This window comes from Salvelinus namaycush, chromosome 10 (assembly GCF_016432855.1).
Source record: "Salvelinus namaycush isolate Seneca chromosome 10, SaNama_1.0, whole genome shotgun sequence".
Taxonomy (NCBI): domain Eukaryota; kingdom Metazoa; phylum Chordata; class Actinopteri; order Salmoniformes; family Salmonidae; genus Salvelinus; species Salvelinus namaycush.
The window spans coordinates 40,608,810-40,625,798 of record NC_052316.1 but is presented as its reverse complement, the minus strand read 5'-3'; the positions used below and the strand labels follow the sequence as shown (position 1 = coordinate 40,625,798).

At 38.7% G+C, this 16,989-nt stretch overlaps 2 protein-coding genes across 2 annotated transcripts in view; one reads left to right on the top strand and one right to left on the bottom strand.

Annotated features, from left to right (window-relative positions):
- LOC120055022 (cytosolic phospholipase A2-like) overlaps positions 1-1,346 on the bottom strand; it is a 53,301-nt gene extending 51,955 nt beyond the window's left edge. Inside the window, exon 1 of the mRNA XM_039002866.1 lies at positions 832-1,346. The gene's annotated coding sequence lies outside the window, so the exon portion shown is untranslated. The remainder of the gene's footprint in view (positions 1-831) is intronic.
- Positions 1,347-4,798: 3,452 nt separating this feature from the next.
- Positions 4,799-11,786, top strand: LOC120055021 (prostaglandin G/H synthase 2-like). Its single transcript, XM_039002865.1, has 10 exons — positions 4,799-4,906; positions 5,258-5,374; positions 5,484-5,627; positions 5,820-5,963; positions 6,481-6,662; positions 6,817-6,900; positions 7,009-7,255; positions 7,814-8,100; positions 8,333-8,480; positions 11,005-11,786. The coding sequence occupies exons 1-10, from the start codon at positions 4,843-4,845 to the stop codon at positions 11,415-11,417; spliced, it is 1,830 nt and encodes a 609-aa protein (XP_038858793.1). The 5' UTR covers positions 4,799-4,842; the 3' UTR covers positions 11,418-11,786.
- Positions 11,787-16,989: the final 5,203 nt, after the last annotated feature.

Sequence of the window (16,989 nt, the reverse complement as noted above, 5' to 3'; positions counted from 1 at the left end):
CAGCTTGGCCTGACCACTGAGTGGACTTTTGGTTCTTTTGGTACAAGAAAGCTGTGCCAATGTACTTAACTATCTGGTCTCATCATTAAATTAGAATGAAATTACAACAATGGTTATTCATTCAAAAGTCAATTCAATGACTGGATTGTGATGATCCTAAACGCAAGGCCATGGACTTAGGCATACCTGTAATCAACAGGCTTAATTGCCATGTTGTAACACTTGTGTTATTACTATACAATAAGGTATCCTCTGCTCATAGACAATGGCTGGACACGTTGACTGCATCAAATGAATGTAATAACAAAAGCAAAGGGAAAAATAATAACATTTTACATGGCATGACACAGCAATGAAAACAAATTATGCACCAATCCATATAATTCTTAATAACCTACATTTGCCAAATATCTTCAGTGGAATTGATAAGTTGATGATGAGTTGCATAATGTCTTTCAAATGAGAGTTTAACATGTGAAAGTGTTTATAAACGTTTTAAAGCTAAAATGTCTTACTTGTTGATTTAGGCTAGTCTATTCTTGTTGAAGTTAACACAATCATTTGAAAATTAGAATAATATATTTCCAGTTCTGATCGAATAATAATCGAATTCTATAGTGGTCTAATAAGGCAATGTACTGCCGTTGACTTGCCGCTTACGGAAACATCATCACGTTAATACACTGACTCGACACACCACCGCGCACAGCAATCTCGAAAAGCGCAGTGTCCAAAGTTAAATAGGCTACACCAACATACAGAACAGGCTTTACGTGTTTGTATTCTAACAAACATGCAACACTGAGGAATGACAGTTATGTGTCCACCTACCTTGAGAACAATATCAGCTCATAAATCCTAGGAAATATGTCATCACCGCCTGAAGTATGGCTCCACTGTATACGGTATACGATGAGCCGGAGGAGGTGCTAAACACCGCCTCTCGAAAAACGTACACACCTCGTAGCGGAACTCAACTTTAAGCTTTGGTAATTTAGGAAGTCAGAATTTATGGGGAGACTAATCGAAAACTGAAATTTGGCGCATGGGTTGTATCAGAGACATTGTTCGCTACTTATCTGACCTCAAAGGCTGCCCATGAAAGTAGGAAGACTTGCAGAAAATCCCTGAGAAAAGTATGATGCAACCTGCGGATGTTTCCATTTCTTTTCTACTGAGCCATTTACTTTATCTTCATATTATTATCTTTTATTATTGTTGCATTGTGCAGAAGGAACATGCAAGTAAGCATTTAGTTGGACGGTGTATACTATGTGTATCCCGTACATACGACTAAAAACATTTGAAATGTGAAATGTTGGTATGCGACGTATGTACGCAATCATTTCTACAAGTACAACCCTACTTCCAGCTTGGTTCTGCCAGCAGCACAAACGATGCCGTGATTCGTATGGTAATAGAAAACCTTCAGATTAAAAGTCCGCATTTCAAAACATTACAATGTCGATGACTCATTCAAAATATATTACATTTTAGTCAATGTCTTTTTTTATTGTGCTTATAAGTAAATGCAAGAAGGAATTAATGAAAACAATGTCAAATATTTATGAAAAATATGGTTACATTTTGTTTAAGACCGATATTAATCAAATACAATGTTGACTGGTATGTTCACAATATTGGGTTGTAAAATAACTATTCTTTATGCTGAGGTAAAAGTGGGTTTGACACTAGTCTACTCAGTAGTGTCTCTTCTAACCACTGTCAATTAATTTCGTCTGTTCTGCATGCAGCTATGGAACCTTGACCTGTTTAACATGACGTGCTACCTTGTCCAGGACCTGCTGTTTCGACTCAATTCAGTTTCATTTCAAGTTAAGGGCTTTATTGGCATGGGAAACATATGTTAACATTGCCAAAGCAAGTTAACTAAATAATAAAGAAAAGTTAAATAAACAATAAACATTTACAGAAAAGATTAAACTCACAAAAGTTAAAAAATAATGAAGACATTACCAATGTCATATTATGTGCAAATAGTACAAAAGGGAAAATAAATAAAAATAAATATGGGTTGTATTTACAACAGTGTTTGTTCTTCACTGGTTGCCCTTTTCTTGTGGCAACAGGTCACAAATCTTGCTGCTGTGATGGCACACTGTTGTATTTCACCCATTAGATATGGGAGTTTATCAAAATTGGGGTTGTTTTCAAAATCGTTGTGTATCTGTGTAATCTGAGGGAAATATGTGTCTCTAATATGGTCATACATTTGGCAGGGGGTTGGGAAGTGCAGCTCAGTTTCCATCTCATTTTGTGGCAGTGTGCACATAGCCTGTCTTCTCTTGAGAGTCAGGTCTGCCTACGGTGGCATTTCTCAATAGCAAGGCTATGCTCGCTGAGTCTGTACATAGTCAAAGCTTTCGTTAAGTTTGGGTCAGTCACAGTGGTCAGGTATTCTGCCACTGTGTACTCTCTGTTTAGGGCCAAATAGCATTCTAGTTTGCTCTGTTTTTTGTTAATTCTTTCCAATGTGTCAAGGAATTATCTTTTTGTTTTTTTAATGAATTGGTTGGGTCTAATTGTGTTACTGTCCTGGGGCTCTGTGGGGTCTGTTTGTGTTTGTGAACAGAGCCTCTTCTCCAGGTTCATATCTTTGTAGGTGATGGTTTTGTTATGGAAGGTTTGGGAATCGCTTCCTTTTAGGTGGTTGTAGAATTTAACAGCTCTTTTCTGAATTTTGATAATTAGCGGGTATTGGCCTGCATACATTATTTGGTGTTTTACGTTGTACACTGATTATATTTTTTGCAGAATTCTGCATGCAGAATAGCCAACAACAAAAAACTCACCGAATTCCAACACGAACAAAAACGTCCCAAACTGTCATTATAATACATGCACGAACTCTACCAAACTGTTTTGGCTGGGAAGCCCGCCTTAAGGAGTCACCAGTACTCAGTGTCAAACCAATTGCCCAGCACAAGAGACCAGATGTAAATTCCAGAGACTCTTTTGAGTAATTCCAACATATATTAATGTGTAATTAAAAGTGTATTTCTTCAAATATACACAATAGCTTTCAACATACCCGTATTTGTGTATTCTTTCAAGAGAACTGCTGGTATAAATAATTCAATATTAAAAATAAAAGTACCTCAAATTATGCATAATTTTTTCCAAAGTGGTTGCAACGCTATGGTTGCAACACAGCGTTGGTTCTGCCATCATCATTTCCTGCTGCTAAGAGAACGGTAGTACAGTTTCCGTATGCTCTCTCTGATACCAACCCACTCTTGTATGATCACTGCAAGTAAAATATCTCCACGAGAGGTCGCGCAAAGACTGGTTGTTTACTGGTTATTTGCTAGTTGATGTTGTGATGTTGATGTTGTGATGTTGATGTTGTGATGTTGATGTTGTGATGTAGACGTTGGCTGGTGGTCTGCAAAATAATATTTAGAGAGGGGGCCTACATTAGGCCTACAAAGTGTGAATTACATTTCCCCCCAAGCACCCATACCAAGATTGACTTGAACAGTCTGACAATATGAGGAGCCTATAAATTAAATGTGGACATTATTCGTTGACAAATAAAATGATTAGAATTGAGATTCAGACATTGAAAGTAAGATTAACATGAGCAACATAATACATAAAACAATTAAAATAACATTAATTGGGCGGAATTCAGCAGTCACATTACTGTAATATATATATATTTATTCTGCAACCTCAATAGCAAAAAATGTGTGGAAATCAATAGGAAATAAATTAAATCAAATACTCCTTTACTATCGTTCCATGTAGGGGAGAGTGAGGTAAGTTGAGCTATTTTATTTTTTAAATTCAGCATTACTTTGCCAAGGGAAATATAGTATTCTTTCTAACAAATATATCTATATATATTTCAGGATGTTGTGTATCCTTGGAAATCATCAGAATTAATGTAAACATTACAGTGGTCTGTTGGCACATCTTACTCCGGGTATAGAGTATTACTTAGTGGTTTTTAATAACCCTCTTAACATAGGCCAGGCCTTGTTGTTCCCTCATATCCCAGCTATAATGCCTTGCATTATGTTTGGGATGAAAACATTTCAATTGGCTCAACCTTTGGCTCAATTTACCCCAAGGCCATTGGCTCAACCTTTGGCTCAATTTACCCCAAGGCCATTGGCTCAACTTTCCTTAAGGCTAACATTTTGACTATATTAGCCCACACAGCTACAAGGATGAACTTTCATGCTAGGTTTAGGACCTCATATATAGAGACCCCAACGGATGTATAGAACAATCTTAAAATTATCTATTTGGTTTAGAAACAAGCATCACGAAACCTCTACCACAATAAATTATTTTGACTTGGTGAAAATCTGTTTTTTGGACCTAACTTGCTTACAACTTTTTCTATGTGGTTTCTTCCTTAATCTATGAAATGATAACCTTTTCCTACATATTTGGTCAAATTATTAATTTTGGGTATGGTTTCCTAGAATCAAGGTTAGCTTAATTTACCGTCTTGGCTCAGTTTACCCCTTTGTCTCAATTTACCCCACTCTTCCCCATCATTAAGTATATGAATAATTGTGAGTAATTGCTGATTATTTCCTATAGCTTAATAAATATTCGTCTGACTGAGATGGTTTATTATTACCAAAATTGGTATTAAATCCTCATTACAAATATTTCCACCGGTCAATTCTAAATCTATCAATAAAGACCAGAGGTTGAGCCATAGCTCGGTATGTCAAACTCACGCCCACATCAAGTATTATAAAACGTGTTCTCGCGGCACACAGGTTCATTCACAACCTCAGAAGTTGGATACCTCAAACGGAAGAGAAAAACAGAGTTGCGCTGTCGATAAAAGACATTGGAATGAACAGAATCATATCCGCGCTTCTATTTCTGCCTCTGGGCATAATATTTGTCTGCGAAGGAGGTAAGAACATGATGAGATATAAGTTATTAAACTTTGATGCAGTTTAAATGTGTTCGTTTGAACATACCATATGTGCAACGTGTTAACAAAATGTGTATAAACAGTTTATTGACCTTTCTAACCATTTTTCAATCAGCTATCGAAGCATTATGAGTTTCTTTTTATGCTATATCAAAAAACATATTTTGGATTTGATAGCCTAGGCTATATTTGGATATATAGGCCTATCTATGTGAATGATTTGATACAGTATGTAGGTCTATATGTACATAGAAATGATCAGATAATGACATGTTTTTGTGATCATAATTTATTACACTGTCTAACCTAACCAAAAATGTGTCTATGCAGGCAACCCTTGCTGTTCGCAGCCATGCCTGAACCGCGGCGTGTGTACTGCCATGGGCTCAGAAGACTATGAGTGCGACTGCACACGCACCGGATTCTACGGCCACAACTGCACACAACGTAACGTACATTCAATATATACCGATAGCTGTATAAAAATCAACATAAAAACAACTCAATCTTTTCTCTCTGGACACTTAATTAATATGCTTTTATTTGGATTTGACAGCTGAATTTTTCACGTGGATTAAAGTGTCTCTGAAGCCTAGCCCAAACACAGTGCATTACCTCCTCACCAACTACAAGGGGTTCTGGAACATCATCAATAGCATTTCATTCCTCAGGGATGCTATCATGAGATATGTTCTGACATGTGAGTTGAGTTCAATAATGTCATAGTCTTCATTAGCTTTTCTCTCTTGCCATTTGACAATGTCAAAACTATTGATGTGAAGTTTTGCATTGTCAAAACTATTTGATAATTACGGTTACAATAACATATAAAGTCATCCCTGTTTATTTTGAGTTCATGTTAATCAATTTTGTTCTCGCCCTCTCTCTCAAGCCCGCTCTCATCTGATCGACAGTCCACCGACCTTCAATGCGGACTATAATTATAAAAGCTGGGAAGCCTACTCCAACCTGTCCTACTACACACGAACCCTCCCTCCTCTGCCCAAGGATTGCCCAACCCCAATGGGAGTCGTAGGTAATCTCTCTCTCTCTCTCTCTCTCTCTCTCTAAACCTGTTCTCTCAGATTTAAAAAAAAACAACCTGGCTAACCTCCATTACGTCATGTACATGCCTGACAGTCCTTGTAGCTTAGAGTTGGCTGTTTCGCTGAGGTTTTCTATGAGGCAAAATCACAGCACAAATTCATACTCACTGAGCCACACCGTCATTCTTCTGGCATTCCCATGCAGTGATTGTAGCACACTAATTGTAATGAGAAAGGACGTTTCACTGATTTCAACACATAGATTTTGCAATGGCGGATATCGGGCAACACCTTTTGATACTGTTACCTCACAGAGGTTTGCTTTTGGTTTGGTGGACATAGGATCAGGTTAGGTTGTGTCCATGCAAAATGTTCATTTGAAAGATATATAAAGAAAAACAATCACACTATAACTTAGCCATTGATTAGTAATTCATTCCAGGTATAAGCTCAAATTGAAAGTGAGCGTCTCTAAATTGACAGAAATATTTTATTTCCCCCATGCAGGTAAGATAGAGCTACCTGATGCTAAGATGCTGGCTGAGAAGCTCCTGATCAGGAGGAAATTTATCCCCGACCCCCAGGGTTCCAGCCTGATGTTTGCTTTTTTCGCCCAACACTTCACCCACCAGTTCTTCAAATCTGACCAGAAGATGGGGCCGGCATTTACAAAAGCCAAGGGCCATGGGGTGGGTAGAGTATATACATGTATGCATAACTACACAGCACACAACAGACATGCACTGAACAATACAACATGGTTTCACCCAGAGAGATGGAGTTAACTGAAAGAAGACGTATGTATATAGGCCTATGTAACTGATTTCGATGCTTGTTTTCCAGGTGGACCTTGGTCACATCTACGGGGAAAACCTTGAGAGGCAACACAAACTGCGGCTCTTCAAGGATGGCAAGCTGAAGTTTCAGGTACTGAATAGATCTTGTCAACCATCAACCACCTTGAACATCACTGAATTTATACTGTTTGTCACAGTTCCAGCTGACGGTCTCTTCTCTCACCTTTGCTCTCTCTAGGTGCTGGATGGAGAGGTGTACCCACCTACAGTGAAAGAGGTTGGGGCTGATATGCACTACCCTCCCCATGTCCCTGAGTCTCACCGCTTCGCTGTGGGCCATGAGGCGTTCGGCCTGGTGCCTGGTCTCATGATGTACGCTACTATCTGGCTGAGGGAACACAACCGTGTCTGTGATGTCCTGAAGGAGGTCCACCCGGACTGGGATGATGATAGGCTCTTCCAGACATCACGCCTCATTCTCATTGGTGAGTAGTCTCAGCAAACAGCATGTGGAAAAAAGAGGTGTAGGACTTGCTGCTCATTATTATATGATGTGGTTATACTCATGTGGTCAGATCTTACATAGTATCTGGATTAACATTGTGTATTGTAACTTGTGCCCATCAAATACTGTAGGTTAGCTGAATTTGCAAACAGCTGTTCTTTGTTTCTAAAATAGAGACATCTAGATCCAATATTTGATTATATTGCGAGCTAATGAACCGAAGTATAACTCACTTCCTCTGGATGGGTCTGACCACAGGGAGTGGTATTCTCCTTCACGTCAACTTCTCTATAGTTATGTGTTAATGGCTGCTACCTAAAGTTGTCGGTCGGTCACTTGAGTCGGCAGTTCAGTGGTACCATACAAATAGGGGTAGGTGGGAATTGATAACCCTGAGACATTATTTTAAAATTGACTTTATGGAGGTTTTTAATAACTTCTAACTGCTCTATCTTGTAAAAGGGTAGGTGAAGAAATAAATAATATAACGAAACAAAAGACTCTAACTAATTGTCCCTCCCCTTGCTCCTTCTTATAGGTGAGACCATCAAGATTGTGATCGAGGACTATGTGCAGCACCTGAGCGGCTACCACTTCAAGCTGAAGTTCGACCCGGAGCTTCTCTTCAAAGAGCGTTTCCAGTATCAGAACCGCATCGCATCAGAGTTCAACACCCTGTACCACTGGCACCCACTGATGCCTGATGCCTTCCACATCCAGGAGCAGGTTTACTCCTACCCCCAGTTTGTCTTCAACACCTCCGTGGTCACCACACACGGCATCTCCAACCTGGTGGAATCCTTCACCAAGCAGATCGCTGGACGGGTAAGAGACTCTCTGTGTGGGATTTAAGTTGTGGGCTCTGAGTGTTGTGGCCCCTTGAGGTGGCTGAAGTATTGGGTGGATGATGTTGCATGTTATTGTGTTTTAAGCAAACTTAATCCAACTATTTTACCTCAGTGTTTACCCTGAGGAAATGTCAGTAATTCAAAATAAAGAGAAACTCGTTGTTGTTTGAGGCTGGTCGACTTACTTCCCCTCCCTCGTCCGTCCTCAGGTTGCTGGAGGTCGTAACGTCCCCCCTGCAGTGATGATGGTGGCTCTGAAGTCCATAGAGAACAGCAGACAGATGCGCTACCAGTCCCTCAACGCCTATAGGAAACGCTTCTCCATGAAGCCATACACCTCCTTCGAAGACCTCACAGGTGAGAGAACCACCATTAGCATCACAGCTATAACATAAACACTGATCACCCTGTAAGCATTGAGATTGAGTTAGATTATTATGTAGTGATGAATTAGTGTAATTCCCATTTAACAGTAGAAGGTGTAACATCCTACTATCCTGTTTGGACAGGAAATAATTAAAACCAGTTAAGACTGGTACTAAATAACTCTAATTACTAAAGGTGTCTCTAGTTATTACTGATACTATATCATAGTTCACATTTGCATTTTAACTGTGACATTTTTTTAAAAACTTTTTGAAATAGTAATAAAACTGGCCTGGGCAGATACAGTAGATCCTGTGGATGTAAGTTTTATATTGGAGTAAACGTACAGTGGGGCAAACAGATGTGCACTTTCGTTCCAGAAAGCAGTTAGTGATGGCAAAGTGTCAGGTCTAAACAGAGGAGTGTTTGGGGAGTTGACATGCTCTGCACTGCCTCAATAAGAATGTGAGAATTAACCAGAAGGGTTTCTGTGTGTGTGAGAGATACAGTGTAAAAAAGCGAGATGTTTGGAGGACTTTTAGATTGAATCTGTTTCCATGTATATTGTATTGCATCCAGACTGTCAAACGTACTCTGTAAATACTTGTGAAACAGCTCTCAAACTGAGTAAAGTAACGTAACATTTCCTTTAGAAGCCAGGTTGAGTAGAGTAACATAACATTTCCTTTAGAAGCCTGGTTGAGTAGATTAACGTAACATTTCCTTTAGAAGCCTGGTTGAGTAGAGTAACTAACGTAACATTTCCTTTAGAAGCCAGGTTGAGTAGAGTAACTAAGGTAACATTTCCTTTAGAAGCCAGGTTGAGTAGAGTAACATAACATTTCCTTTAGAAGCCTGGTTGAGTAGAGTAACTAAGGTAACATTTCCTTTAGAAGCCAGGTTGAGTAGAGTAACATAACATTTCCTTTAGAAGCCTGGTTGAGTAGAGTAACTAACGTAACATTTCCTTTAGAAGCCTGGTTGAGTAGAGTAACTAAGGTAACATTTCCTTTAGAAGCCAGGTTGAGTAGAGTAACATAACATTTCCTTTAGAAGCCTGGTTGAGTAGAGTAACTAACGTAACATTTCCTTTAGAAGCCTGGTTGAGTAGAGTAACTAACGTAACATTTCCTTTAGAAGCCTGGTTGAGTAGAGTAACTAACGTAACATTTCCTTTAGAAGCCAGTTTGAGTAGAGTAACTAACGTAACATTTCCTTTAGAAGCCTGGTTGAGTAGAGTAACTAACGTAACATTTCCTTTAGAAGCCTGGTTGAGTAGAGTAACTAACGTAACATTTCCTTTAGAAGCCAGGTTGAGTAGAGTAACTAACGTAACATTTCCTTTAGAAGCCAGGTTGAGTAGAGTAACTAACGTAACATTTCCTTTAGAAGCCAGGTTGAGTAGAGTAACTAACGTAACATTTCCTTTAGAAGCCAGGTTGAGTAACTAACGTAACATTTCCTTTAGAAGCCAGGTTGAGTAGAGTAACTAACGTAACATTTCCTTTAGAAGCCTGGTTGAGTAGAGTCACGTAACATTTCCTTTAGAAGCCAGGTTGAGTAGAGTAACTAACGTAACATTTCCTTTAGAAGCCAGTTTGAGTAGAGTAACTAACGTAACATTTCCTTTAGAAGCCAGGTTGAGTAGAGTAACTAACGTAACATTTCCTTTAGAAGCCTGGTTGAGTAGAGTAACTAACGTAACATTTCCTTTAGAAGCCAGGTTGAGTAGAGTAACTAACGTAACATTTCCTTTAGAAGCCTGGTTGAGTAGAGTAACTAACGTAACATTTCCTTTAGAAGCGAGTTTGAGTAGAGTAACTAACGTAACATTTCCTTTAGAAGCCAGGTTGAGTAGAGTAACTAACGTAACATTTCCTTTAGAAGCCAGGTTGAGTAGAGTAACTAACGTAACATTTCCTTTAGAAGCCAGGTTGAGTAGAGTAACTAACGTAACATTTCCTTTAGAAGCCAGGTTGAGTAGAGTAACTAACGTAACATTTCCTTTAGAAGCCAGGTTGAGTAGAGTAACTAACGTAACATTTCCTTTAGAAGCCTGGTTGAGTAGATTAACTAACGTAACATTTCCTTTAGAAGCCAGGTTGAGTAGAGTAACTAACGTAACATTTCCTTTAGAAGCCAGGTTGAGTAGAGTAACTAACGTAACATTTCCTTTAGAAGCCAGGTTGAGTAGAGTAACTAACGTAACATTTCCTTTAGAAGCCTGGTTGAGTAGAGTAACTAACGTAACATTTCCTTTAGAAGCCAGGTTGAGTAGAGTAACTAACGTAACATTTCCTTTAGAAGCCAGGTTGAGTTGAGTAACTAACGTAACATTTCCTTTAGAAGCCAGGTTGAGTAGAGTCACGTAACATTTCCTTTAGAAGCCAGGTTGAGTAGAGTCACGTAACATTTCCTTTAGAAGCCTGGTTGAGTAGAGTAACTAACTTAACATTTCCTTTAGAAGCCTGGTTGAGTAACTAACGGAACACTTTTCTCTCTGTGTGTTTCCCAGGAGAAAAGGAGATGGCTGCAGAGCTGGAGGAGATGTATGGGCATGTGGATGCTGTGGAGCTCTACCCAGGTCTGCTGGTGGAGAAGCCCAGAACCAATGCTATCTTTGGGGAGACCATGGTGGAGATGGGTGCCCCCTATTCTCTGAAAGGCCTGATGGGTAACCCCATTTGCTCACCAGAGTACTGGAAGCCCAGCACCTTTGGCGGGAGCGTCGGCTTTGACATCATCAACACCGCGTCCTTACAGAGGCTGGTGTGCAGCAACGTCAAGGGCCCGTGCCCTGTGGCGTCCTTTCATGTGCCCGACGTAGAAGACAATAGATCCAATACCATCAATTCCAGTACAGCACAGTCGGGGAGCAACGATGTCAACCCCACAGTACTTCTGAAAGAAAGGACCACTGAGCTCTGATAAGACATCAGCTGAAATAGTTTCTGGAATTAAACTTTTAAATGTATTTTAAATGTAACTTTTATTTATTTATTTTAATATTTATTTATAATTTATTGCATCCTGGAATTTTTATTGAGAAATGTTGTTGAGAAATGTTTTCTTCTGCCTCTGATTGTTTTGACATTACTTTTGTAAATTCAAAGAAAACCAATCCTTTTAGTTGTATTTATTCTAAGAGCTAATTTAAAGATGGAATCCGCAGCAGAGGGAAACAGTGCCATTGGCTGCCACATTGTCAGGGTTTTTGGTGCAGAGCAGCATGGTACATAAGGGGCTGTTCTATCACGTGTGCAGTGATGTCCGTGGGGGGGGGGGGGGGGAGGGTTTGTTGTTTGCATTAATGTCTTTGTTGTTGTAATATCGTGAATGGACGTGGCTGTTTCACCATTAAGGATTCCAGCTTTAATAAATGATGTTCTGTTATTGACCTCAGAAAATAGCACTGGCAATATTGTTTATGTATGTACGTTGACTTTGTTTTAAAACTGATACTTGAATTTAACACATTTAGTTTACAACCTGATACGTTACATTCCGCCTTAACTGCATGTTACAATGTTACATTCCACCTAACTGTTTTCTCCTCGGTGCACGGGAAAATATAGCAGGTAAAATACTGTACCTAAAGCTAATAGATACAAGTCATTGTACTATGATACTGTAACCCTTAAAGTATTTTCTTAGTGTTTTGTTGAAATACTTGAGCTGACTCGTACTGTTTTAATAAAACACCATCTAATGAAATACAAACATGAATCCCATCATCTTTCCACATTTACATAATGACCCTGCAGCCCTATTCAGATTCAGTCCTCTTGCTGCATTACTGTGATATTCTCTGCTGACTCAAGTATTGTTCTTTAATCCACCTGTCGTGTCAGATTTTGAAAATATGCTTTACAGCGAAAGCAATCCAAGCGTTTGTGTGAGTTTATCGATCACTAGACAAAACATTAAGAACACTTAGCAGCAATGTAGATTGGTCACGAAAGCCAGAAAAGCAATCAAATTAATCGCTTACCTTTGATGATCTTCGGATGTTTGCACTCACGAGACTCCCAGTTACACAATAAATGTTCCTTTTGTTCGATAAAGATTATTTTAAAATCAAAAAACCTCCATTTGTTTGGCGCATTATGTTCAGTATTCCACATCCTTAGGCAGGTCATCAAGGCTTGACGAAAATTCCAAATAGTATCCGTACAGTTCGTAGAAACATGTCAAACGTTTTTAATAATCAATCCTCAGGTTGTTTTTAACATCAATAATCGATAATATTTCAACCGGACTGTAAACTATTCAATACTGGAGAGAAATCCGTAGGCGAGCAAGTAAACTCCCATTGCCATAATAGGACGTAGGACGTGGCGGACGTAAAGGTAATGGCGGACTGAACGAAGTTATGTAGAGCACCTCAAGATAAAACGTAATATTCAATATCGGCAAGTTAGACTAAAATATTAGCACTACATAATCTGGTGGGTGATAACCTTCAATCTGGTGTCGTGGCTGAATCAGATTTAGCTAGGTAATATAGATAGATAAGATGTTATTTTCATCATATGCTTGTGAGATACTTGTCATTAGAATGGTGCCCTTTGGACTATAGGGTTGGCAGTGCATTTTCCCCTTCTGAGATAGGGCTTAGTCACTTGGGGCCCAGAGAGGGGAGAGGTCAGGCTTGTCTTCATATGTCAATGTATCTGTTAAAAAATGTGGTGCTATGTAGAATATGAGAAGAGGAGGAGGACAGAATGGAACATTGTTTTTTTATGGGAATGTGTATGTAACTATTCCTAAACCATGTGAAGGGATGGTGTTATTAATGGGGAACCAGTTAGTTATCTCATACAATGTCTGTACGCCAGTCACGCCCTACTTTTCTCATGGGGGGAAGGAGTAAGGCAGTGTTTGGAATCATTGTATGTCCCCTCTGAGGTTGCCCTTATCTTGATCTGGTATATGACCTAAGAGGCTCACTGTCTTCAGTGAGTTTGTCCAGGTTTGGGAGTATCTAGAATTGACAATTGATGTATGCCATTGGATGAGGTGATGTTGTGGTACCAAGCATGAGATTGAAACCTTGTCTTAGGAGACCAAACTGAACGATGATTTATAGCTGATGCTGTCTAGCTATGGGATACTCCTCTTTCGGGTAAATGATTATTTGTAAGTTGAGAGGGGTGTATCTTGGCTATAAATGAAACTAAGAATTGTTTCGTAAGGATTCTCAGAGAATTCATTTATAGACACTGAATTGATCTGAGAGTCAAAAAAGGGCTTTGGTGAAGCTCATATATTATTAAAGATGGATTTTATAATATAACTCTGACTTGTGTGTGGTTGGCTCTCTTTATTGAGTAATACAGGAAATTACCACGACACTGGATAATAACACAAAACAAATCTTAAGACTAGAGACATTTATCGACAAATATTACGAAAACAAGCAATACCCAAACATGACGGAGAGCAAGACAGGGGAACCGATTTCAAAACGCAAACGTGACTCTTCTACAGACACAGACGATTTAATATTTTCACCACCGGGAATAGTAAAGGTCGAAACCGATCTGTTAAAATCAATAACTGACAAACTGGGTATACTTGAATTAGTTAGTAAGGATATAAAAGAGTTGAAGGCAAGCCTCGAGATGAGTGATGAAAAAGCTGCGACATTGGAGAAGGAAACACCCAAGCTAAAAGGGACAGTCAATAAGATTGAAACCGAAATGAATGAAATTAAAAAGGAGAACACCGTTCTGAGGGAAGCCTTACTGGACATACAAACTAGATCAATGAGAGAGAATCTGGTACTTACAGGTATCCAGGAGAAAGAAGGGGAAGTTCCTGAATCTGTAGTTAGAGAGTTCCTCCTTACAGTGCTTCAGATCCCACGTGAAGTTATCGACAAAATCCAACTTGAACGTGTACACCGCTTCGGACAGAGAGGCCAAAGGTATGAACGCCCAATCGTTGCCAAATTTGCTTCATTTAAATACCTCTATGGACCGGAAAGGAAATCACACTACAAACTATCACCCTCAGGCACTTAAGGAAATCATGAATGTCATGGATATATTGGAATTAGTGGATATATGGAGACTTAAATACCCTGACCTAGTGAGATATACATGGCGGAGGCTTAATCAAGCTAGTCGTCTTGACTACTTTCTTATACCATTCTCTCTGGCACCAAAAGTTTAAAAAGTGTTGATAGGGGACAGAATGCGGTCGGATCATCACATAATTGGCATATATATTACTCTTACAGAATTTCCACGTGGGCGAGGATATTGGAAATTTAATCAAAGTCTACTAGATGATAAATTGTTTAGAACTAGGACAGAAGAATTTATAACTGACTTTTTCAGACATAACATAGGTACAGCAGATCCCCTTATTGTATGGGACACTTTTAAATGTGCCTTTAGAGGCAATGCAATTCAGTACTCATCTATAAAACAAAAGCAATTTAGATCAAAAGAGTCCATATTGACAAAGGAAATTGAAGGATTAACAGTACAGTTAGATAGCAATAAAAACGGTACTATAGAGGTACAGAATAAGTTAGAGGAAAAACAAAAAGAAATGGAGGAATTTATTCAAGAAAGATCAAGTGTAATATATTATATAAATAAAGCGAACTGGATGGAATATGGGGGAAAATGCACCAAATTCTTTTTCAATCTTCAATATAGAAATGCTGCCAATTTTTTTAAATTAAAAATAGTTACAAATGATGGAGTCACGCATGATTCACCAAATTATATTTTGAAAGAGGAAGTAAAGTACTTTAAGAATATGTTTTCATTTCAGGCTCCTCCATCTCCACTAACTGAAAGTAATTGTATGGATTTTTTCCTAATAATAATGTAAAATTAACATCTGTATAGAAAGACTCATGTGAAGGCCAAATTACAGAGGAGGAACTGCTTGATGCAATTGGGGCCTTTAAGGATGGGAAAAATCCAGGGCTGGATGGCATACCAGTGGAAGTATACACAACTATTTTTGATATACTCAAAGGACCATTATTAGCTTGTTTTAACCACTCCTATATAAATGGTAGATTATCAGACACGCAACAAGAAGGTCTGACATCATTATTACTGAAACAGGACCCAAGTGGTATATATAAAGATCCAGTCCATTTAAAAAATTGGAGATCTCTTACACTTCAGTGTTGTGATGCAAAAATCCTAGCAAAATGCTTGGCACATAGAATTAAAAAAGTATTGTCAGATATTATTCATCCTAATCAGACAGGTTTTTTACATGGACGATACATTGGAGATAATATAAGACAAGTACTGGAAACAATAGAACACTATGAAATATCGGGGACACCAGGCCTGGTTTTCATAGCTGATTTTGAAAAGGCTTTTGATAAAGTACGACTGGAGTTTATATATAAATGCCTAGAACATTTCAATTTTGGGGAATCTCTTATAAAATGGGTTAACCTGTTGAGGACAGAGGGCCCTGTTTTCACTTTGGGGGAAAATCGTGCCCAATTTAAACGGCCTCGTACTCAATTCTTGCTCGTACAATATGCATATTATTATTACTATTGGATAGAAAACACTCTCTAGTTTCTAAAACCGTTTGAATTATATCTGTGAGTAAAACAGAACTCCTTTTGCAGCAAACTTCCTGACAGGAAGTGGAAAATCTGAAATCGATGCACTGTTCTAGGGCCTGCCTATTAAAGTCCTTGATATTTATTAGAATACATGCACTTCATACGTCTTCCACTAGATGTCGACAAGCAGTGAGAGAAGAAATTGAGTGTGTAACTTGATCTGGGGTCGAATAACAGCTCTTGGCATGACGTGTCACCAGTTTCCTGTTTTCTGGAGAGCGCGAGAAGGGACCTGGATTTGCCTTCTGATAAGCTGTCGTTATGGACGACTAATATCTCCGGCTTTGATTTTATTTGATACATGTGACAATATCATCGTAAAGTATGTTTTTTCAATATAGTTTTATTAGATTATTGAAATTTATTCGGGACGTTAGGCGTGTTGCGTTGTGTGCCTTTGTTCAGGAAGGAGAGCTTAGCGCCACTTTGCTAGCTTTCCGTGCTAATTGACTGGAGAAGAGGACATTCTAAATCCAAACAACGATTGTTCCCGACAAAGGACCCCTTGTACAACATTCTGATGAAAGATCATCAAAAGTAGGACCCATTTTATGATGCTATTTCATATATCTGTCGAACATGTGAAATAGTCGTTTGCGCCCAGAGTTTGGGCACTCTCTCGCTATACCTAAGCTGGATGTCGTAATGAAGTTATTTTTAGAATTCTAACACGGCGATTGCATTAAGAACTAGTGTATCTATCATTTCCTATACAACATGTATTTTCTAGTAACGTTTATGAATAGTTATTTGGTCAGAATAGTTGGAGTGTCATAAAAATATCCGCACATTCTGGGAAAAAGATGCTACGTTAGCACAATGTATAACCACTGATTTCAGCTCTAAATATGCACATTTTCGAACAAAACATAAGTGTATGTATAA